At 37.3% G+C, this 25,902-nt stretch overlaps 1 protein-coding gene across 3 annotated transcripts in view; it reads right to left on the reverse strand.

Moving 5' to 3' along the window:
* The window catches only part of PRKD3 (protein kinase D3), an 82,216-nt gene that overhangs the window by 36,211 nt on the left and 20,103 nt on the right, over window positions 1–25,902 (reverse strand). For all 3 annotated transcript variants that reach the window (XM_028496567.2, XM_007103384.3, XM_028496566.2), the window contains 2 exons: window positions 2,306–2,444; window positions 642–773 (listed from right to left, as the gene is read on the reverse strand). In XM_028496567.2, coding sequence (XP_028352368.1) covers window positions 642–773; window positions 2,306–2,420 — 247 coding nt within the window. In that variant the 5' untranslated portion in view covers window positions 2,421–2,444. The remainder of the gene's footprint in view (window positions 1–641; window positions 774–2,305; window positions 2,445–25,902) is intronic.

Raw genomic sequence — 25,902 nt, forward strand, 5'->3', positions numbered from 1 at the left:
TTTAGAAAGGTTAAGTTGGCTAAAGCAGTGGTTTCTTCAAGTGTGCTTCCCAAGGCAGCACCTGAGAATTTCTTAGAAATCTAAATTACTGGGCTCCACCACAGACCTACTGAATCAAAAACTTTGGGGATGGGGCCTAGCTAAGTATGTTTCAACAAGTCCTCCAGGTGATTCTGATACACGATAAAGTCTGAGAACCTCTGGCTTAAAGAACTTCAGCAAACTGTGGACTGTGTACCAAATTCCTCCTATGACACATGAAAATTATATTAAATTCAGATTCCAGTGTTCATAAATAATTTTATTGGAACACAGCATGCTCATTTGTTTACAACCTGTCTATGGCTATTTTCATGCTATCAATACAACAGCAAAGTTAAGTCATTGTAAAGAGACCACATGGCCAGCAAAATTTAAAATATGTACTGTCTGGCCCTTTACAGAAAAAATTTATTGACTCATCAGAAATGTGCAACTGCATCTCACCCCCTGGTAATTCTAATACAGGATAACCATACCTCTCCAATTCTAAACCCTGGGTACTACCTAGTCACTACCAATGATCTTGTTTTTTCATTGACGATTACTGAACGCAAATGTGAAATCCTATTTCAAATGAAACAAAAATTTAGAACACATACCTTCACATTTCAGTCCCTGACGTACCAATCCCCAGAGCATCTCACCACAGTAATCACAAAAAGTAGGAGCTTTGTAAGAATGTACATAGAGAGTATGTGGACGAATCTGAAAGTCTTCTACTGTGGCCAAAGCTTTTAAAAAAGAAAAATATTCAAATAAACCCTGTACTTGTAATTGTGATGAGATTAAGAACATTGACAATATTCATTTGTCAAAGTACACAGAATCTATTTTTTCTGAAAGTTTCATCTGACCATAAAAATAAATTATTTTCAGCTGCTAATACTGTGGTTTTCAAACTCTATTTTAGGAACTTCACCAACTTCAAATAATTTGAGCTCCAAAAGTAGGTCTATAGGTAGGTATTTTGACCTCCAAAAGCATTTTCTCGGAGTGATAACATTGCAAATAATTGTCAAGATTTATTTTAGCTAGTTAAAAACTATTTAACTTATAATGTACTGGGAAATAGAACACTAAAGTTAAAAAAAAATTGCGGAACTTAACATTAAGTTATAGCAATGTTTCTGTGGGAAACACACTCAGTTCTAATTTAGGATCCCAGGATACACTCTGTCTGTTCTCCAGAGTCCTAGTGGTTAGGATAAAGAGACTCTTCTCCCCTCTGTGGGCAAGTCAACAGCAGCAGACGCAACCACCATCAGACATCCTCTCAACACCACCTGCAGGTCATTAGTGGATATCCCCGTGGCCTGATGTAGGGTCCAGGGCAAGAGAGGAATAGATGTGAGCATGACCTCCAGGGAGGACCGGGAGTGAAGCCCCTCTGGAGTGAAAAGAAAGACAAGGATTGCGATGTGTACAGAATTTGGGGTTGTGGTAGAGAAGATGAATGGGAAGGATAAGAGACTAATAAGGAAAGGTGATGGTCACAGAAGATCTCAAGAACAGGCTGCAAATATGGATTTGGGAAGAGGAAAAAAAATGGTGGCAGGACTCTGGACTCTTGACTGGCTTTCCTTCCTTTCTTTCTCTTCCATTTCTTTCCTTTCCTCCCTCCCCTTCTCCTCTCTTCCTCCCTCTTTCCTTTGCTGCCAAACAAGAAGTTTTGCAGGCCTACTATATACATTCTTTGTTCCTTTACACTTCTCACTAACAATCCTGCCCACTTGTTGGATGAGATAATAGCAGGAGCTAAAGAACAATGGATAGCAAGAATGGGTGAGAGAGGAAAGGAGAGAATAAGAAAATGTCCACAGAGAACAAAAAGGAGCATTATATAAGTCATGGAATCAACCAGTATTGCAGTTTCCTCTTCCACATCTCCATTATTTCTCCTTTTTCTCTCATTTTCTTTTCTGAACCCTAATTCTCTTCTATGCTCTTCACAGAAATGGGGAAAGGGACCAGAATTTCAGTGTAATTGTTTTATTTCTTTGACTCAAAAGATGAACGTATTCCTCTTCTGGTTCAATTGATAATTCCCTTAGCTTAGTAACACTCAAATAAGTAATTCAGGGCTTATTTTCCTACTTTCTCATCTGTGATATAACCTTCCTGAAAGTAAAAATCACATAGTAACCATTATTATATATGAAAGAAGTAAGCAACTGTAATACAAAGTATAACTGAACACAGCATTTAGTTAAATGCAAAAAAATAAGGCTCGTTGAAAAGAAAGGCAACAAAATAAACTACTTACCTGAAAGAACAACTTCTACTAGGTCTCCTTCATGTATTTCATCTGCTGAGGTAATCAGCTGCAAAATATTTTCTGAGTTCATGTCATGACGAAAGAGAAGAATTTTGTCATACATGCCAAAGAATCCACACTCTGGAAACTGCAGGAAAATAGTCCTGTATCAGTATACCTACAGCCTTCTATTTTTATAAGTAAATGTCTCAACCTTATAAAATAATTTTAAATGTAGTTTTTAGCCTAACACTATTTGCTAACAATTCTATTAATATCCAAAAAGATCGACCATGTGCTCAAGCATCCTGGTTAATTCTCAAGTTCAAAAATATAAAAGTAAGCAATATAAATAAACACTGATTATCTTAAAACATGTGTCTCTTAGAAGTACAGAATTTCTTTATTCAGTTACTGATGGAGAATACAATCTTGAACTTAGTGCTTCTCTTACAAAGCCTGAAAGATAAGCAGTCTTTCCTGTCCTCTAGAACTGAGCTTCCCATACAGTTAGCTACCAGCCACATGCAGTTATTTAAATTTAATTAAAGTTAAATAAATTAAAAGTTTAGTTCCTCAATCACTCTAGCCACATTCCATGTGCTCAATCACCACCTTAGCTACTGGCTACCATTTTGGACAGTGGAGATATAGAACACTTCCATCATCACAGTAAATTCTATTGAATAGTGCTGGTAGAAGATCAGTAATTCCCAAACTACAGTCACAGGAGTACCAATCCCTACATTTCTGCCAAATGGACCTATAGTTCCCAGCGTTTATCTAATATTTTCTTTAATATACTCACTGTAATTACAAATACATGATTCTTTATGGTAGCTTTCTTTTCAAAAAATCTTTGCCCAGAGCAGGAGACTTACAGATCTGTTGACATATGCCCTATGGGTAAATATTTCAAGGCTTCTACATTTTGTGACTACATTACTTAGACACTCTGGGGATTAGTATACCAAGGACTAAAATATGAAGGTGTGAGTCTAAAATGTTTTATAGCTAATAAAGTTGTTTAAGAGACAACTTTAAGTACTTGCCTTACAAAATAACTTTAATTTTTAAAACAATTTTTTAAAAGACCATTTTCCAGGGCTTCCCTGGTGGCGCAGTGGTTGCGCGTCCGCCTGCCGATGCAGGGGAACCGGGTTCGCGCCCCGGTCTGGGAGGATCCCACATGCCGCGGAGCGGCTGGGCCCGTGAGCCATGGCCGCTGAGCCTGCGCGTCCGGAGCCTGTGCTCCACAACGGGAGGGGCCACAGCAGAGAGAGGCCTGCATACCACAAAAAAAAAAAAAAAAAAAAGACCATTTTCCAAACTATCAGTACCTTGCGAAATGCTGCTCCAGATAGTTCCTATTTCTTTAGTTGATTTCAAAACTGTATACTCTCACTGATTTATTTTGACTCCTCAGAGAATATCCTTTAACGAACTATACAGTATGTCACTGTCCTGCCCTGAATGGCCTGATATATATTTGTCACACTAAACTGTAAACGCATTTTTGCAGGGATGTTGCTGAGGATGGTTCACCTACTTCATATAGTAGCCCTTCTTTGTGAGGACCCATAAAAGAAATTTCTCTGGTTGGTTTTATAATATGAACAATTTGATCATGTAACTAATCATGTTTTCTTGTTTACTTTGCCCACTGCAAAAGGCCAAGCCTTAATTTGTAGCCTAATTCTAACATCAGTCTAGGATCTTATGGCATGTGTTTTAGGTGCAGATACCAACCTAGCTTCATCTTATTTTGTGACCTTAATTTTCCCATTAAAAATTCTTACACTTATCTCTAAAGAAGTCTCAGTTTTTTGGGAAAAAGTTGAATTTTTAAGAATTGAAAATAATGACTTAATTAGAAATTTTAAGGTTTATTTGCATTTTTAAAAACCTACTGAGTAAATAATGAAAAAGTGCAGAAATATTTAGAATTTTTATAATGCTCATTCTCTTTTCAATTATTTGAGTTACCAATATTTATAAAACCTCATAATATGCTTTAAACCTATCTCTAACAGCTTAAAACTTTTCCATTGAAAAGAGTAAAAAATATAGAATCAAAAATTATTTTCAGGAGCTTCCCTGGTGGGGCAGTGGTTGAGAGTCTGCCTGCCGATGCAGGGGACACGGGTTCGTGCCCCGGTCCGGGAAGATCCCATATGCCGTGGAGTGGCTGGGCCTGTAAGCCATGGCTGCTGAGCCTGTGCGTCTGGAGCCTGTGCTCCGCAACGGGAGAAGCCACAACAGCGAGAGGCCCGTGTACCGCAAAAAAAATAATAAATAAATAAAATAAATAAAAAATTATTTTCATTAAACTTTAATTTAAAATTGAAATGTTATTAAATTTGATTTAGTTATTATTAAATTAGAAAACATCTAATGGGGAGTAAAACATCCCCATAACTTAGCTGCAATAATTCTTAAGGATTAATAAAAAGGATTTCACATTCCATCCTTATAAAATCTCTAACAAAGTATTTGTATGAATAAAACTCATTTAAAAAATTCACTTAAAAAAAATTCACGTCCTCTAAATGTAAGGCCCTATGGTTTGTAAAGGTAAGACAGTCAGTCTTTGCCTTCCAGGGGCTTACAATCTAGTAGAAAGAGAAATAAAACAAATATATAACATAAGAGAAATGCCAAGAATGAAAAATATAATTCTAGAAGAGGGAATAAAAACTTTAACTGGGAATGTAGACAATCACTTCAACAGTGATATTTGAGCAGAATCATAAAAACAGAAGCAAGGTTTCCATGGGCAGAAAGTGAAAGTGAAAGGGTCATCATTGAGAAAGTACAAGGTAAACGAGAAAATAAGTCAGTGGACCCCTACGATTGGAGAATGAAGGGGGTGGGTAGAAAGAAGGCAAAAAGTACACAGGAGCCCAACAGGGACCATACAAACAGAGAAGCTTGGCATCAACAGAGCTGGGTTCAAGCTTTGCAACCTACCAACTACAGCACCTTACATAAGCTGCTTAACCTCTCAAAGATCAACAGGAATATTAACTTTTAATGGTTCTTATCAAAATTAAATTACTTGATGTTTATAAAAAACTCAGCACTATGATTAATAAACACTAGTAGTTTATATTATTCTATATCCAAAGGGGGAGAGACAAGGGGTTCCAGAGCAAGGCCGTTAACATGATCAAATTTGTATTTTAAAGGGATAATGCTGACACCACTGTGTAGCAGGAAGTGGAACAAGAAGAGAAAGAGCAAGCTCCTAAACAGAAGGCAGAAGCCATTGGTCAGGAAAGAGGTATCAGGGTCTGGATTTTACAGTAAGAAGATGGAAAGCAAGACAACAAGGAACACTTCCCTCTAGAAACTACCTCTGGTAAATTATATGGATCACTTATACTGTTTTGACCAAACTAAAAGTCCCCATAACTAAATAACTAAATAAACACATCAATGAGAGAGGAAAAATATTAAAATAAAAAATTTATGTCTTAGAAAAAATACATATAAAATAATCTTGATAAACACATGACCCAATGAAGTCATATTAGCATTATTAAGAGACAAAAGAGCAAACAAAAAGAATTATAGGGAGTATTAAGAATATTTATTTAAAATAAGCATTTGTGTACCAAACTGGAAAGTCTTCAGTGATAAGGAATAAAGTAACTTTCTAGCAAATGTTTACACACTATATTCATCTATATAATTGAGAAATTACAGAATTCCAAGGGGGAGGAAATGTAATAACTAGCCTGTGAAAAAGAGATTTCTGCTATTCATAATTATGATCTACAGGTGTGTTTAGCAGGATATTTAGGAATTCTCTGAAAACGAGGGTCTCCACAAAATGAAGTAAAAGAAAACGTGGCCTGAAGAAAAGCCGGAGAGAATATTAAATATTGTCACTGAACATCAGGAAACACTGTGGCCAACCTTTAAAAATATTATGAATCTTGAGGCATGAGTATATTAAACATTTAAAAAGAAGAAAACAAGGAAATAAAACATAAACACACACTTTAAAAAACCTAAACGATTGTACTGAGGAAAAACCCCACAAAAAAATGAAAAATAAAACCCTGTTAATAATTATTTGAATATATAGGGATTGTTCATGATTTTTAAAAATTCAGAAATTGGTTTTCAAGCAAGAGAACCATTTCCTAAGACAATGTCTCACCTTTGGTCACACACTGGAATCATCTATGGAGCTTAAAATCACATCTGGTATTTTCACCCCAAGCATGTTTACCATAGACATCTTTGCAGCAAGCATTTTTGCCACATAACTAATTGGCCATAAGGCAATTCTGCCATCAAAGATAAAATAACTGGTTGACAGTTTGGTTTCAAAGTGCATTAGCATTTCTTTCTTTCTTTTTTTTAACACCTTTATTGGAGTATAATTGCTTTACAATGGTGTGTTAGTTTCTGCTTTACAACAAAGTGAATCAGTTATACATATACATATGCTCCCATATCTCTTCCCTCTTGGCATCTCCCTCCCTCCCACCCTCCCTATTCCACCCCTCTAGGTGGTCACAAAGCAGCGAGCTGATCTCCCTGTGCTATGCGGCTGCTTCCCACCAGCTATCTATTTTACGTTTGGTAGTGTATATATGTCCATGCCACTCTCTCACTTTGTCACAGTTTACCCCTCCCCCCCGCTGCCATATCCTCAAGTCCATTCTCTAGTAGGTCTGTGTCTTTCTTCCCGTCTTGCCCTAGGTTCTTCATGACCTTTTTTTTTTTCTTAGATTCCATATATATGTGTTAGCATACGGTATTTGTTTTTCTCTTTCTGACTTACTTCACTCTGTATGACAGACTAGCATTTCTTCTAGTTAGCAACATTATTGATTGCTTTATTGAGCTGACGAATGAGGATGATTTGCCCCAAGAGTTGGTTTCTTATTTTAAAATACACTACACGTTGGAGGAGAAAGAAGCCGAGGGCCTTAAAGGTGCAGAGTTGATCCCACATTTCTCATACAATTTTGCAATGTATACCAACAGACATGTGATACAAACGACAATGTAGAAGGCTTTCACAACACAATACAAAGCTCAGTTACAAATATGCATCCTAGTATTTGGAAACTGATACCTCTCTTAATGAAGGAAGAAATTTTAATGAAAAAGTGCAATGCTGAATGAGAAGAGGAATGAATAAGCAAAAAATTGTGTATGGTAGAACAATGTGTGCACTAGGAGTGCTGACCCCTATGTAATCAAAAATCCATGTATAACTTGACAGTTGGCCTCTGTTCTGCAGTTCTGCACCCAGATTCAACTGACCACAATCATGTAGTACTGTAGTATGTATGAACAAAAGACTTGAATGTTTGTGACAAAAATGACTGCAGCAAAGATATCTGCAGCAAAGATATCTGCAGCAAAGATGCTTAGGGAAAGTATCTAGAACGCTTAAACAAAAGATGCTAAGGCTCTCTTCCCAGGTTTATGGTTAAGCTCTGGGGAACAGGACATGGACATCTGAATTTTATATTTACTTTTATATTATTCAGTGTATTTATTATATATACTCTTTTAAAAAATAGACTTTTAATAGTTTGAGTTATAGAAAAATTGAGACAATAGTACAGTGAGTTTCCATATACTCCATACCCAATTTCCCCTATTACTGACATTTTCACTATGGTACATTTGTTATACTTAATGAACTAATATTGATACAGTATCATTAACTGAAGTCCTTAGTTTTTTTTGTTTTGTTTTGTTTTGCTTTTTGCGGTACGCGGGCCTCTCACTGTTGTGGCCTCTCCGGTTGCGGAGCACACGCTCCGGATGCGCAGGCTCAGTGGCCATGGCTCACGGGCCCAGCCGCTCCGCAGCATGTGGGATCTTCCCAGACCGGGGCACAAACCTGTGTCCCCCGCATCGGCAGGCGGACTCTCAACCACTGCGCCACCAGGGAAGCCCAAAGTCCTTAGTTTTTACCCAATGTCTTTTTCTTGTCCCAGATCCCATTTAGGATACCATATTTCCTTTAATCATCATATCTTCTTAGGCCCCTTTTGGCCGTGACAGTTTCTCTGACTTTGCAGGGTTTTGAGGACCCTGACTGTTTTGAAGAGTACTACTGTTCAGGTGTTTTGTCAGATGCCTCATTATTGGAATTTTTCTCATGTTTTTCTCATTATTAGACTGGAGTTATGGGTTTGGGGGAAGAAGACCTCAGAGGTAAGGTGCCATACTCAACATATCATCATATCAAGCATACCTACCATCAACATCATTTATAACCACTGATGTAGACCTTGATGGTCTGGCTGAGGTCATGTTTGTCAGGTTTCTCCACTGGAAAGCTACTTCCCCCTCCCACCAATACCATACTTCCCCCTCCCACCAATACCATACTCTTTAGAAGTAAGTCACTATGCACATCCCACACTTAAGAAATGACAATTTATGTTCCCTGTCCTTCAAGGCAGAGTATCTATATAAATTATTTGGAATTCTTCTGTATAGGAGATTTTTCTATTTCTTACCATTTATTTATTCATCCAAATGTATATCTCAGTATGGACTCATGGATAATTATTTTATACTTTGGGATATAATATACACTCTTTTAGAATATAATTTTATTTATTTTTTAGTAGGCAATTTATTCACATGGTTCAAAATTTTAAAAGTACAAGAGTAGAGGGACTTCCCTGGTGCCACATGGTTAAGAACCCACCTGCTAAAGCAGGGGACATGGGTTTGATCCCTGGTCCGGGAAGATCCAACATGCCACAGAGCAACTAAGCCCATGCGCCACAACTACTGAGCCTGAGCTCTAGAGCCCGCTAGCCACAACTACTGAAGCCCACGCACCTAGAGACCGTGCTCTCTAACAAGAGAAGCCACAGCAGTGAGAAGCCCACATACTGCAACAAAGAGTAGCCCCCACTCGCCGCCAACCAGAGAAAGCCCTCATGCAGCAACAAAGACCCAACACAGCCAAAAATAAACAAATAAATTTATTTTTTTTTAAAAAGTACAAGAGTAGAGTTCAAAATCTATGCCCTAGTTGCCCAGTGATCTCTGCCATAGTCAACAATATTGCCAGTTTTCTCAGTATCCTTCTGAACATATTTTATACCTAGATAGTAGACATGGACATATCTTTTCCTCATTTTACACAAATGGTGGCATACTATAAACAGTGTTGTATCTTGTTTTCTTTTCCACTTAGCAATATATTTTAGAGATCATTCCATAACAATATACAAAGAACGTTTTTATTCTTTTTTTTTTTTTAACAGCTGCATAGTTTTATTTTACCAGTTCCCTACTGAAGGGATATGGGTTGAGGAGCAAAACTAAAGCCAAACAATCTTGAGTTCAAATCCTGATCCATTTCACTTACTAACTATACAACCTTGGCTTATTTAACTTCAGTTTCTCCATTTGTAAAATAGTACCTACTTTGTAAGGTTGTCATGAAAATTTAAAAAGTGAATATATGTAAACAGCTTAGAACTCCTGATATGTTCTGAGTGCCACATGAATTGAAGCTACTATTTCGAATCTTGTTATTACAAACAATACCCAGTGTATAATCTTATATACACACTTTTTTCCATCTTTTGAGTATATGAGTAGGATATTTCCTAGAAGCAGATTTGCTAGGTTAAAGAACATGCACATTTGACATTTTTAGACATTGCCAAAATGCTCTTTACAGAGGCTATACCAATTTACACCTCCAAAAGTAATATATTAAAAATCCATGGTTTTTTTTTGTTTCTCTTTGTGGTTGTTCATTGTCCTTTGTCTCAAGGCATTTTTAAATTTCCTCTTTGATTTCATTGTTGACCCATTGGTTTTTTAGTAGCATGTTGTTTAGTCTACATGTAATGGTTGAAATGGAGACTAAACAACATGTTACTAAAAAACCAATGGATCAATGATGAAATCAAAGAGGAAATAAAAAAAATACTTCAAGAAAAACGACAATGAAAACACAACCATATAATATCTATGGGATGCAGCAAAAGCAGAGGGAAGTTCATACCAATACAAGCCTTCCTCAAAGAACAAGAAAAATCCCAGTTAAACAACCTAATCTTCCACCTAAAAGAATTAGAAAAAGAAGAACAAAGAAAACCTAAGGTCAGCAGAAGGAAGTAATAAAGATCAGAGAAGAAATAAATAAAACAGAGATTAAAACAAAACAATAGAGAAATCAGTAAAACCAAGAGCTAGTTTTTTGAAAGGATAACAAAACTGACAAACCTCTGGCCAAGCTCACCAAGAAGAGAGGACCCAAACAAGCAAAATAAGAAATGAAAGGGCTTCCCTGGTGGCGCAGTGGTTGAGAGTCTGCCTGCCAATGCAGGGGACACGGATTCGTGCCCCAGTCCGGGAAGATCCCACATGCTGCGGAGCGGCTGGGCCCGTGAGCCATGGCCGCTGAGCCTGTGCGTCCGGAGCCTGTGCTCCACAACGGGAGAGGCCACAACAGTGAGAGGCCCATGTACCGCAAAAAAAAAAAAAAAAAAAAAAAAAGAAATGAAAGAGGAGAAATAACCAATACCACAGAAATACAAAATACCATAAGAAAATATTATGAACACTTATATGCCAGAAAAATGGACAACCTATAAGTAATGGACAAGTTTCTAGAATCATACAGCCTGCCAAAACTGAATCAAGAAGAAACAGATAATTTGAACAAACTGATCACTAGACGTGAAATGGAACCTATAATTTTAAAAACTCCCTGCAGGGCTTCCCTGGTGGTGTAGTGGTTGGAAATCTGCCTGCCAATGCAGGGGACACGGGTTCGAGCCCTGGTCTGGGAAGATCCCACATGCCGCGGAGCAACTAAGCCCGTGAGCCACAACTACTGAGCCTGCATGTCTGGAGCCTGTGCTCCGCAACAAGAGAGGCCACGATAGTGAGAGGCCCGCGCACCGCGATGAAGAGTGGCCCCCACTCACTGCAACTGGAGAAAGCCCTCGCACAGCAATGAAGACCCAACACAGCCAAAAATAAATAAATAAATTTATTTAAAAAAAAAACAACAACTCCCTGCAAACAAAAGTCCAGGAGCAGATGGCTTCACCGGGGAATTCTACTAAACATACAAAGAAGAACTAATACCGATCCTTCTCAAACTATTCCAAATGACTGAAGAGGAGGGAACACTCCCCAAGTCATTCTATGAAGCCATCATCACCCTGATACCAAAACCAGACAAAGACACTACCAAAAAAGAAAATTACAGGCCAATATCTTTGATGAACATAGATGCAAAAATCCTCAACAAAATATTAGCAAACCGAATCCAACAACACAGAAAAAGGATCATACACCGTGATCAAGCTGGATTCATTCCAGGGTCACAAGGATGCTTCAAATCTATCAATGTGATACACCACATCACCAAAGAAGAGACAAAAACCACATGATCATGTCAATAAATGCAGAAAAAGCATTTGATAAAATTCCACATACATTTATGACAAAAACTCTTGCCAAAGTGGGTACAGAGGGAACATATTTCAACAAAATACAAGCCATTTTTGATAAACTCACAGCCAACATAATACTAAATAATGAAAAGCTGACAGCCTTCTCACTAAAACCTAGAACAAGACAAGGATACCCACTCTCACCACTTCTATTCAACACAGCACTGGAAGTCGTAGCCACAGCAATCAGACAAGAAAAATAAAAGGTACCCAAATCAGAAGGGAAGAGGTAAAACTGTCATTATATGGAGATGACATGATACTCTATATAGAACACCCTAAAGACTTCACACAAAAACTAGTAGAACTGATAAGTAAATGCAGCAAGGTAGCAGGATACAAGATTAATACACAGAAATCTGTTATATTTCTTTACACTAACAATGAGGTATCAGAAGTAAAAAAAAAAAAAAAAAAAAATCCCGTTTAAAATTGCGTCAAAAAAAAAAAAAGGGCCAGTCATCAAAGCAAAAAAAAAAAAAAAAAAAAAAAAACCTACAAACAAACAAAAAACAAAAAACCACCTAGGAATAACCCTAACCAAGGAGGTGAAAGACTTATCTGCTGAGAACTATGAAACATTGATAAATGAAACTGAAGTTGATTCAAGGAAATGGACAAATATCCCATGCTCTTAGATTGGAAGAATTAATATAGTTAAAATGTCTATAATACCCAAAGCAATCTACAGATTTAATGCAACCCCTATCAAATAACCCATGCCATTTTTCACAGAACTAGAACAAATAATCTTAAAATTTATATGGAACCACGAAAGACCCAGAATTGCCAAAGTAATCCTGAGGAAAAAGAACAAAATTGGAGACATAATCCTTCCAGATTTCAGGCAATACTACAAAGCTACAGTAATCAAAACAGGATGGTATTGGCACAAAAACAAACATATGAATCAGTGGAACAGAATAGAGAGCCCAGAAATAAACCTATGGTCAATTAATCTTCGACAAAGGAGACAAGAATATACAATGGAGAAAATGACAGCGTCTTCAGCAAGTGATGCTGGGAAAACTGGACAGCAGCATGTAAATCAATACAGTTAGAACACTCCCTCACACCACACACAAAAATAAACTCAAAACGGCTTAAAGACTTAAATATAAGACATTACACCATAAAAATCCTAGAAGAGAAGACAGGCAAAACATTCTCTGACATAAATTGTAACAACGTTTTCTTAAGTCATCTATCAAGGCAATAGAAATAAAAACAAAAATAAACAAATAGGACCTAATCAAACTTAAAAGCTTTTGCACAGCAAAGGAAACCATCAACAAAACAACAGACGACCTATGAAATGGGAGAAAGTATCTGCAAACAAAGGGACTGACAAGGGCTTAATGTACAAAATATACAAACAGCTCATACAACTCAATATCAAAAAAAACAAACAGCCCAATCAAGAAATGGGAAAAAGACCTAAATAGACATTTCTTCAAAGCAGACATATAGATGCCCAACAGGTACATGAAAAGATGCTCAACATCGCTAATTATTAGAGCAATGCAAATCAAAACTACAGTGAGGTATCACCTCACACCGGTCAGAATGGCCATCATCAAAAAGTCTACAAATAATAATGCTGGAGAGGGTGTGGAGAAAAGGAACCCTCCTACATTGCTGGTGGGAATGTAAATTGGTGCAGCCTCTATGGAGGTTCCTTAAAAAACTAAAAACAGAGTTACCATATGATCCAGCAACCCCACTCCTGGGCATGTATGTGGAAAAGACAAAGCTCTAATTCAAAAAGATACATGCAGCCCAATGTTCATAGCAGCACTATTTACAACAGCCAAACCTACTGTATAGCACAGGGAACTCTACTCAATATTCTGTAATAACTTATATGGGAAAGAATCTGGAAAAGAATGAATATATATATATATGTATAACTGAATCACTTTGCTGTACACCTGAAACTAACACAACACTGTAAATCAACTATACTCCAATAAAATTTAAAAAAAAAAAAAGCCAAGACGTGGAAGCTACCTAAGTGTCTATCAACAGATGAATGGATAAAGAAGATGTGGTTGGTAGATAGATAGACACAGACAGGCAGAATGGAATATTACTCAGCCATAGAAAGGAATGAAATAATACCATTTGCAGCAACATGGAAGGACTAAGCGAAGTAAGTCAGACAGAGAAAGACAATATATAATCACTTATATGTGGAATCTAAAAAATAATACAAATGAACTTATTTACAAAACAGAAACAGACTCACAGACACAGAAAACAAACATGGTTATCAAAGGGGAAGGGGGAGGAGGGATAAATTGGGAGTATGGGATTAACAGATGCACACTACCATATATAAAATAGATGAACAATAGGGATTTACTGTATAGCACAGGGAACTATATTCAATATCTTGTAATAAACTACAATGAAAGGAATTTTAAAAAAGAAATATAGATACATACATATATATGGTATAACCAAATCACTTTGCTGTATACCTGAAACTAACACAACATTATAAATCAACTATACTCAAAAAAAAAAAAAAAAAGTCTGTTTCTTCCATGTACTGTTTTACAGTATTGTACTAGTCAGCTCAGGCTGCATAACAAAATACCATAGCTGAGGAGCTTAAAAACAGAAATTTATTTTCTCATATTGCTGGAGGCTGGAGTTGAACATCAGGGTACCGGCATGGTCAAATTCTAGTTGAAATTCCTGGCTTGCAGACAGCAGTCTTCTCACTGTGTGCTCAGATGACCTTTCCTCGGAGTATGCACATGGAGGCGGGGAGCGATCTCTTTCTCTCTTCCTCTCTTCTTATAAAGCCACCAATCCTCCTGGATTAGGACCTCACCCTTATGATCTCATTTAACCTTAATTACCTCCTAAAAGTCCTATTTCCAAATATAGTCACACTGAGGGTTAGGGTTTCAAAATATTAATTGAGAAGGAAGAGGAGCACAGTTCAGTCCATAGCAAGTATATTATCGAACTTGTTGACTTTAGGTAAAAAATGTATCTCAGTATAGTTTTAATAAGAAGTGAAGTTGAGCATTTTTCACATGCTTAAGAGACAGCTATATTTTCTGTAAATTGGCTATTCATTATTTGCCTATTTCATGGAATGATGATCTTTAAAACACCAAATCCAACCATTCCTCAGAATGTTTCTCTTTGGGTGGGAGATCCTTAATAAGGCCTGAACAACATATCAAAAAACACAAACAAAATCCCTGTATATTTAGCAGCATATATGTTGAATTTCTCAAAATGATCTGACGCCAGTAAAATACCCTATACAGAAAAAGAGAGCTTTTTCAAGATAATGGCTTGTTTTCCTAAGCCAGCCTCCAGCACAATAAAGAACAAAGGAGAACTTTTTTTCCCCTTTCAGTTGTATAATTTTTTTAAGAGGAAGAAATATGCTACCATACTAATGAAAATCAATTCTTGATAATATTGTGAATTTCTATTTTCAATGGGCTCCTTTCTATTAATCATTCCAGAATACAAGTCTTACCTAATAAAATGGTATAATGCTTTCTAAGTACCCTTTTCTCATGAGGGGGGAAAAAAAGCTGCTTGTAATAGGGACCAAGATTAGAAAAGCAGCAGAGGTGGTAACCAGCTTAGTAACTCTCAGCAATCGTCAGTGGCTATTTATTTAGCTTATTCCTCTAGGGCAGTAGTTCTCAATTGGGGTGATTTTGCCCTCCAGAAGATATGTGGCTAGGTCTTGAGACACTTTTGGTTGTTACAACTTGTGGTACTGCTATCTGGTAGGTACAGGCCAGGGATGCTACTAAACATACTACAACGAACACTACACAGAACAAAGAATTCTCTGGCCCGAAATGTCAACAGTGCTGAAGTTGAGAAACACTGCTCTGGGGAAAAAAGGGGTCAAGAATATAGAGGGACTGGAAAATGTGGAAGTAAGTTGATAACCTTCTGAAAACTAGACATGCCTATATTTCCTTCCCTAGCCTATTTCAGCCTTGATTAAAAGAAGAGGAAATGAAAGAAACAGTAAAAGAGCTAGCAGGGCAGAAGCAAAAGGGGCCTTTAGTTTGGCCTCTTTCCAAATCCCCCCCCCATCACTGTGCCAATGACTTCTCTTGACTGTGCAAAATGAAGTCTGTTCCCAGTCCATGTGGGAAAGTAACAGAACTTCATAAGTTATCAAATGCTCACCGCTTCCTTACGCACTCACTTTGCCCACTTTAGACTCATCTGCCTTTGCTTTTGCACTAAAGATGGTTTCAAGAATAAAAAACAGATCATCTTTTCTTTCTATAACCATTTTGTGTAAGTTACTTTTTATGGTATTAAGTTATACTTATCCTAAGTAAAATGTTCTAATACTTGCAAATAAAATTCCTTGAAGCAACACTATGTTTTGAGTTATTTAATGTGAACAGTTTAAAGTTCACGCCATTAAAATTCTGTCAATAACATATGTTAGATGAGGTAGGAAGTTTCCAACTTTTTAATTCTACTTGGTCAAATATAATTTTTACATATTAACAAAACAGCTTCAGAATTAACATTATCTGACATATAATTTATCATTATACACTTTTTAAAAAGGAATATGAGTTTTATTCTAAATGCAATGGAAAATCATTGGACTTTTTTTAAAATTTATTTTTGGCTGCTTTGGATCTTCATTGCTGTGCTCAGCCTTTCTCTAGTTGTGGCGAGCGGGGGCTACTCTTTGTTGCAGTGTGTGGGCTTCTCTTGTTGCGGAGCACGGGCTCTAGGTGCATGGGCTTCAGTCGTTGTGGCACGTGGGCTCAGTAGTTGTGGTTCACGGGCTTAGTAGCTCCAAGGCATGTGGGATCTTCCTGGACGAGGAATCAAACCCCTGTCCCCTGCATTGGCAGGTGGATTCTTAACCACTGTGCCACCAGGGAAGTCCCACCATTGGAGTTTTACTGTACATTTAATTTACTTTAAAAAGCATTTTTAACTTAAGTATAATGAGTAAAGTACACTAATGTTAATTAGAAGATAGATAACTCTATATCCACTACGCCATATAAGCACCACCCAGATCAAGATATAGAACATTTCCAGCAGCACAGGTTTTTTTTTATGTTCACTTAATTTGAAAGGTTGAATACTAAAGTCAATTGATACCAAGTAAATCTTCACAGTAAGTCTTTCTAATAATAAACCAGATCATAGTAAATAACCTCCAAGAAGGCAAGGGTAATCTCTTTGCAATGTTCCCTACTGAATGCCCAGCACCTAGAACTTAGTATCTAACAGGCACTTACTGAAAAAAGTTGTTGCCTACTGAGCAAAGGTAAACTAATTTAACACTAAAATATTTCTCAGAAACAAATATAATTATTACTTTAACATCACTTTTTAGTAAAGTATTTAATTGAAGAGAAGAATTTCAAGGACTCTGTTTCTATACACAGATAGAAGGCACTAAAGTCTAGATGAGCCAATGAGAAAATTATTCAATGTGGACTCTGAATCTCATCATTAATCTCCAACAGGATTTTCCGAATATGGCATTCCAGAGGAGTTGCTTCATTTAATACCATTTTCTTTGACACAATCCAAAACAATCTTTTTTCATTTTATTTTTTCTTTGTTTTTCAGTTAGTTCTGATTATCTTTAATTCAAACTTCTTGGAACTTTCTATTCTAGCCAAGGTCTTAACCTGAATACCCAGCAGAATTTTTTTAAAAAAATTCTTCTTCCAGTTTGAGGCTCCAGATTAGTTAATGGTTGCCTGATACTGTTTTGCCAAGACAAAAAAAATGTAGGAATAGGGTAAAGAGTAGCATGTCACCTAGCGACTGCAACACAGCTGTAGTGGAAAGAACGGGAAAAAAAAAAAACAACAGAGAATGACAACTGGTTTCTAGAACACAAAAAATACAGCTGGAGCTTTCACTCTATTTTGGCAGGACCTGAAAATTACACCATGTCTGCAGAGACAATGTATTCAGTCAAAGAATAGACCAAAATCCTCCTAAATTAGGATACATAAAGAGCCTTCAGGTCTAGTGTCATGTAAATGGTCAAAACTAAAAACAAATGTTTTAAATCAGTTAAAAGCAAACAGCTTTAGTTGGAATCATTTCAATTTCAGTAAACATCATTATAGCTTAAAATGAATTGCTGTCTGCCAATTTCCTCTCCTACTCCAATTACATCTACTATCTTCATTCAGCAAACACAATAGCTGTAGCATTATAGTGGTATTTCTAAGCCTCTTGGCAATGTGAAAGCAAGGTAAGAAGCTAACATTCATTGAGTGTAAAAGTTGCTATGCATCAATCATTATGCAAAGCACTTGACATAGGCCATCTCATTTAATTTCCTCAAAATTCCTAAAACTAGTAACCCCACTCCTCTATTAAGTGAATGTTTCAACTCTGTTTTTAAGTATGTTATATGCTAAATACTAAAATCAAAGGGCAAGAGTAAAGCAAAGTTACTGTCACGTGTATAGCATGAATGCTATGCATGCTTTGGTATTTACTAAAATTTTAAGAACACTACAGGATCAATGATCTTTCCAGATTTCAAGAGATTTTAAAACCATGAATATTACTATTTTGAAGGTATTAATTATGTGCCAGACGATGTATTAAGGGCTTTATATTTTAACATTGAGGTAGGTATTATGACCCTTGCGTTACCAATCAGGATTAGAAGTCAAATGACGGAAGAAAGGATCTATAATCACAAAAAATAAGAAAGTTACAGAATCAAAATCTTAACATGCATCTGTCTCTTTGATTTGAAAACACTGTTACCTCTCTCTTGGATTACTATTATCTTTTTAAAATACACACCAATAACAAAAAATAACAGAACAGATTTAAATGCTAATGTAATTTTGACACTGGGAATCCATGCATGAACACTCTTCTTAGATGGGCAAGGCATGCTCCCTCAGTTTTGATTTGCTCATTGTAATCTGACTCTCTGGTAGTGGCCTCCTAGCAGAGATCTGATCAGCCAATTTCTGCTTGGCTCAATCCCACTTCTACCTACTGCTGTGAGTGTCTGCCTTCTTGTTCTCTTGAATGCCAGTTGTACCAGTTCTTTGGATTTCATCAGTATAAAAAACACTCCCTTCAGCTTATAAACTCCTAGAAGGCAGAGATCCCATGTGTTGTTAGGTTTGCTTTATAAACCAATATGAAGATCCCATGTGTTGTTAGGTTTGCTTTATAAACCAATATGAAGATACAGAAATCTAATATACACAGGTTAAAAACTTCCTTCCATTGTTTAACTATATCCATACTCATAATGGAAACTGTGTAATGTTCTTAAAACAAACACACCCAAGCCAAATTGGAAATCCTATTTTAAAGCTCTCAAGCTACAATTCACATCTAGAAGACATTGATTATCACTAATTTACTAAGACCCTACAATATTACTAACAGAAGTTTTCGATTTCTCCAAACTCATAAATTCTATTTCTATATAGTTTAACTCAGGGTTTTTCAACTTCAGCACTACTGGCATTTTGGACCAGATAATTCTTTGCTGGGATGGGGTGTGGGCCGGGCAGGTGGGCTCTCCCATGCACTGTAGCAGCCTCCCTGCCCTCTATCCACTAGATGCCAGTAGCACTTCCTCTCCCCCTAGCTGAGACAACAAAAACAAAACGTCTCCAGCCACTGCCCAGTGTTCCCTGGCGGTGGTGTCAACCCAGTTGAGACCTACTGTTTTAATTTAATCTTACATGTTAAAATTAGATACTGGGGCTGTAGTATTTGCCAATAAAATTGTTCTAATCTACATTCTTACAAGGAATAAGGATGAAGTTCACTGGTATTCTCAGAGTGAATAAGTTAGAGAATTTCAGAGTCTTCTAGAAGAACCTGGCCTTTTGCACAATCCCAGAAAGAGCTCTAGAAACTAAATTATCTGACCATCTAAACTAGTGGGAGCAGGCTGGGCAAAACTAAGGTGCTGATACATGACACAGGATAGAAAAGAATACTGGTGCTTATCCGCTCATTCCTTTTTCTTTGTGGCTCTAACTATACGTTATTTCATCAAGGGAAGTAATTAGCACCACAGATTAATTGCAGTATCATGTGTTTAGCAGTAAAAGCAGGTAGAATGTGTCTTTTTTTTTTTTTTTTTTTTTGCTGTCCACAGGCCTCTCACTGTTGTGGCCTCTCCCGTTGCGGAGCACAGGCTCTGGACGCGCAGGCTCAGCGGCCATGGCCCACGGGCCCAGCCACTCCGCGGCATGTGGGATCTTCCCGGACCGGGGCATGAACCCGTGCCCCCTGCATCGGCAGGCGGACTCTCAACCACTGCGCCACCAAGGAAGCCCTAGAATGTGTCTTTAACAAATGTCTACTGAGTATAAGGCATTTGGAGGGATAGAAAGAGGAGTAAAACAGAACCAACCTCAATGTAACATAAATGTTGGAAGCATTTCAAATTTTCAAAAAAAGGAAGCTAACTTTTTGGCTTAAGCTAAAGACAACAACAACAGCAAAAGAAACTCCACCCACTCCACCCTCAGGATGTGTCATGAAACTGGACTGAATTCAAAGAGTGACCACTTTTGATCACATCCAAGTTTTAAGCAAAGTTCAACAATCAATGATTTGCTGGTTACAGAGATATATTCTTTGGGGGGGGAAAAAATCTCAGTGTATATGTTTTATATTATCTGTGTTAGTTAGAAATTGATCCAATTTTTAACTTTTATAAGCCTGGAATCATTGATTGTTCTCTATTTCTATGAGGTTTTACCATACCCTGATCTATAATGGAAATACCAATCACACTTTTCCCTTAATTGAGCACATAAACCTAATGTTTATTTATTACTACTTTGAACATTTTCCCACATGCTTGTTTACTAATTTGATATCTTTGTGAAATATATTTTATCAATTGACCAAATATTTAGAGACCAGTGTTTTTCTTACAAATATATGAGCTCTTTACAGAATAGATATTAACCTTATATAATATTTGTTGTAATATTTCCCCCATCTTATTTCTGTTTTTATTATTCTTACATATGTAAATATTACACTTGGAATATTCAAATCTGGAAACTGTTCTTTTCCCTTTTGTTTCCTTTTATTGTTTTGAAAGTGAGATACCCACTCTCTATTATAAGTTTGATAAATATTCAATTCTACTTTATTCTAATTTTCCTTTGATTTGAATGCTCATATGTAACCTTTAAATCCTCTGAAATTTATCTTGGTGTCAGGTATTAAGTGGAGGTCTATGTTTATGGCCCTTCAACTGCTTAATGAGTTTTCTAAACACAAATTTCTGAAAAATGATTCCTTTTTTTTTCTCATGCCTCCCTTGGCATGTACCTAAAATGTACCATGGATCTATTATTACTGTTTTCAGCAGTATTTGGTTTCAGTTATTGTAGTTTTTCTCTTCCCTTTCTCTCTTATTTTTCAGATTTTTAACTTAATGCTTTTGACTACTTTTTCTCCCAGATAAACTTTAGAAAAACATTGTCAGAGTAAAAAGAATCCCAATAACATTCTAAATAGAAAAAATAATTTGAATTGGGGAGTAAAAATTATACACTATCAGTCTTCCTTTTCAGGAACATGATACTACATTTATTTCACAAAGTCTTTTTCTTAAATATTTCACAAAAATTTTTAATTTTATTTGTAGTTGTATTCATTTATTTCTTAAGATAATTATCAATAAATACTTTTAATCGGGCTTCCCTGGTGGCGCAGTGGTTGCGCGTCCGCCTGCCGATGCAGGGGAACCAGGTTCGCGCCCCGGTCTGGGAGGATCCCACATGCCGCGGAGCGGCTGGGCCCGTGAGCCATGGCCACTGAGCCTGCGCGTCCGGAGCCTGTGCTCCGCAACGGGAGAGGCCACAACAGAGGGAGGCCCGCATACCACAAAAAAAAAAAAAACAAAAAAAAAAAACAACTTTTAATCACTTTTTCCCTAATGGAAATATTTATATACTCTTGGTTAGTTTTCATGTCCCTCTTGTGATATCAAAAGATCTTACATAGTTTCAATGAACGCTCCTCTCCCTAGACCTTTATAGTTGCTCTATAGCCTCTTTCTGGCAGTTCAGTCCCTGGGAATATTCATGCAATAAGGAATATCTCAATTCCATTATATTACATAATAGCCTAAGGGTACAGAAATACAGAAAAAGCATGTTTGCTCATTTACTGCTCAACAATAGTAATTAACTAGTTAAATCAGTTGAACTCAAAATTATATGATTCTGAAATCACATCTGTAATCACATTAATCTAAAGAAACTAATCCCCTGAGGAATATATTACAATATTGAAGACAAAAGTCACAGGTTTTCAGGAGCTAAGACTGCACATGAAACTCACACATACAGACCAAGAACAGAAGAGTAAATAAACCACAGAATTGATATATCATTAACCTCTAATTTTCTGCATCAATAAAAAGCATTAGTAGAGCTAATATGAAATTGTAAAGAATTTACCCATACAGATCAAGAAAGGAATCAACTGTCTTATACACAGTAGAAAACAGATTATGACACAAATGTATATTCCATAAAGCAGAAAACCAAAAGTTAACATAAACTTAACTGGTAGTAGCTTTCAGCTATTTCTGGATCACCACTAGTTTCTTATAAGCTCTCAAAAGGGAAAGGATCCCAAAGTACAGTGTGGTTAAAGTTTTGTTTGTTTGCTTGTTTGTTTAGTTTAGAAGCCACGAAGATCAGACTAATGAATAATATTATTGTTAAGCTAACGTTTACTGTGTGATTACTATGTGCTAAGTGCTGGACTAAGTGTTTTATAAATATATCATTTAATGTACACGTACACACACACACACAAAACCAGGAAATCAGTACTATTTTTAACCTCATCTTCCAGATAAGAAACCAAGGTTACACAACTAGTAAGTGGTAAAGACAAACCCAAATTTTACTGACCCGCGAACTCATGTTTTTAACTACCATACTATACTGCTTCATATGGATTCTTTACTTATTCAATTATGAAACATGAATGTAAATTGATACAGCCACTATGAAAAACAGTATGGAGGTTCCTTAAAAAACTAAAAATAGAACTACCATTTGACCCAGCAATCCCACTACTGGGCATATGCCCTGAGAAAACCATAATTCAAAAAGAGACATGTACCACCAATGTTCATTGCAGCACTATTTACAATAATAGCCAGGACATGGAACCAACCTAAATGTCCATCAACAGATGAATGGATAAAGAAGATGCGGCACATATATACAATGGAATATTACTCCGACATAAAAAGAAACAAAATTGAGTTATTTGTAGTGAGATGGATGAACCCAGAGTCTGTCACAGAGTGAAGTAAATAAGAAAGAGAAAAACAAATACCGTATGCTAATGCATATATATGGAATCTAAAAAAAAAAAAAAAATGGTACTGATGAACCTAGTTGCAGGGCAGGAATAAAGAGGCAGACATAGAAAGTGGACTTGAGGACATGGGTGGGAGGGGGAAGCTGGGGTGAAGTGACAGTAGCATCGACATATATACACTACCGAATGTAAAATAGGTCATTGCAGCACTATTTACAATAATAGCCAGGACATGGAACCAACCTAAATGTCCATCAACAGATGAATGGATAAAGAAGATGCGGCACATATATACAATGGAATATTACTCCGACATAAAAAGAAACAAAATTGAGTTATTTGTAGTGAGATGGATGAACCCAGAGTCTGTCACAGAGTGAAGTAAATAAGAAAGAGAAAAACAAATACCGTATGCTAATGCATATATATGGAATCTAAAAAAAAAAAAAAAATGGTACTGATGAACCTAGTTGCAGGGCAGGAATAAAGAGGCAGACATAGAAAGTGGACTTGAGGACATGGGTGGGAGGGGGAAGCTGGGGTGAAGTGACAGTAGCAACGACATATATACACTACCGAATGTAAAATAGGTGGCTGGTGGGAAGCAGCCGCATAGCACAGGGAGATCAGCTCGGTGCTTTGCGATGAGCTAGAGGGGTGGGATAGGGAGGGTGGGAGGGAGGCTCAAGAGGGAGGGGATATGGCGACACGTATATGCATATGGCTGATTAGCTTTGCTGTGCAACAGAAACTAACACTGTATTGTGAAGTAGTATTATGAAGCAATTATACTCCAATAAAGATTAAAAAAAGAAAAGAAACATCTGTTGAGCACCTGCTATGGATATGATGCCTGACCTTGTAGAGCTTACAGTTTTACAGTGGATACTTTCAAGTAAAAGGACAATTACAATCAATATGATGAAAGTTAAAATACAGGTTGTACAGGATTACCAGCACCTAACCCAGACTGAGGAGGTCAGGAAAAGACTTCCTGGAGGTTTAAGCAGAGGATGTGGCAGGGGAAGGGTGTTCCAAGGAAAAGAACAGCAGGCACAAAGGCCTAGTAATAAGACAGAATATGGCACGGTTGGAGCTTAGGAAGGAATCTGGACTAGAGATATGCCTTTGGGAATCATAAGCATTTTTTTCTAAGTATTCTTGCAATAATACCCTACAAAAATAATCACATATTTCTGTCACTTATTCACTGCCAGCAACCCCAAATGTTTGTCTAGTTAATTGCAGGGGAGTGAGGAGAACAGAAATCACCATGAATTCTTGAATAACTAGGTCTAGCTCTTATAAAATTTAGAACACTACTAGGAATCAGAAGCATAAAGCTTTATTCATTTGACTGTGAAATGAATAAATAGATGGTTTCTGCTCTCTCACTGACTACTGAGGATGTTAATGCATCTTGTATTCATGCTACAAGCTATCAAAGTAGTGGCAGGGCATTTTACTAGCAACTGAAGTTTAGCTCCCTAGGTGAAGGACTACAGTTGGTGATAATGAAAGCAAAAAGTAGGGTTTAAAACAGGCTGTTGGGGCTTCCCTGGTGGCGCAGTGGTTGGGAGTCCGCCTGCCAATGCGGGGGACGCGGGTTCGTGCCCCGGTCCGGGAGGATCCCACGTGCCGCGGAGCGGCTGGGCCCGTGAGCCGTGGCCGCTGAGCCTGCGCGTCCGGGGCCTGTGCTTCGCAACTGGAGAGGCCACAGCAGTGAGAGGCCCCGTACGGTAAAAATAAATAAATAAATAAATAAATAAAAATAAAAATAAAAATAAAAATAAAACAGGCTGTCGGCCTTCCCTGGTGGCGCAGTGGTTGAGAGTCCACCCGCCGATGCAGGGGACACGGGTTCGTGTCCCGGTCTGGGAAGATCCCACATGCCGCGGAGTGGCTGGGCCCATGAGCCATGGCCGCTGAGCCTGTGCGTCCGGAGCCTGTGCTCCGCAACGGGAGAGGCCACAACAGTGAGAGGCCCACGTACCACAAAAAAAAAAAAAAAAAAAATTTTTGAAAACTTAGCCATTTTTGCATAAGTATGACAATATTTGAAAATGTTGATCCTAATTTTAAAAAAAATAAAAGCTGGTCATTAGGAAATGCTCACTGAAGGGTAATCAGGAAATTTTCCTGTGTACAGTTTAAAAGTAGATATAAGTAGACTGGAAAAGATTTTGTAGGAAAAAAGATGCAAACACTGAGGTAAAGTCTGCATTTGTCAAAGTATGTATATTAGCTTGTTCATTTGATTGTAACCAACCGACCAACTTATCAAAAATTACTGAATCATGCAAAACTTTAACAAGGAGCTTGGTTCACACTCCAACCTATTTTCAACAGTAGGCTGGGGGGGACTTCCCTGGTGGTCCAGTGGTTAACACTCCATGCTCCCAATGCAGGAGTGCCCGGGTTTGATCCCTGGTCGAGGAACTAACATCCCAAACACCACAATTAAGCCTGCGCTTCAACTACTGAGCCCATGTGCTCTAGAGCCTGTGCCACAACTAGAGAAGCCTGTGCGCTGCAACAAAGACCCAGCACAGCCAAAAATAAATAAAAAAATAAAATTTAAAAAATAAACTAACTTAAAAAAAAAAACAGTAGTCTGGGATTGAAAACGGTTTTAAAAATGCATATTAGCTCAGGTGTGGTCACAGCACAACCTGGAGGTAATTCAAATATAGCTTTCCTATTACACTGCACATTTCAAATGAAAGTATGAATTAGAAAGATGATGAGGAAGAAAGTAAACAAGAGCATGTTTAGGAAAAC

The sequence above is a fragment of the Physeter macrocephalus genome, chromosome 12, assembly GCF_002837175.3.
Source record: "Physeter macrocephalus isolate SW-GA chromosome 12, ASM283717v5, whole genome shotgun sequence".
Taxonomy (NCBI): Eukaryota; Metazoa; Chordata; class Mammalia; order Artiodactyla; family Physeteridae; genus Physeter; species Physeter macrocephalus.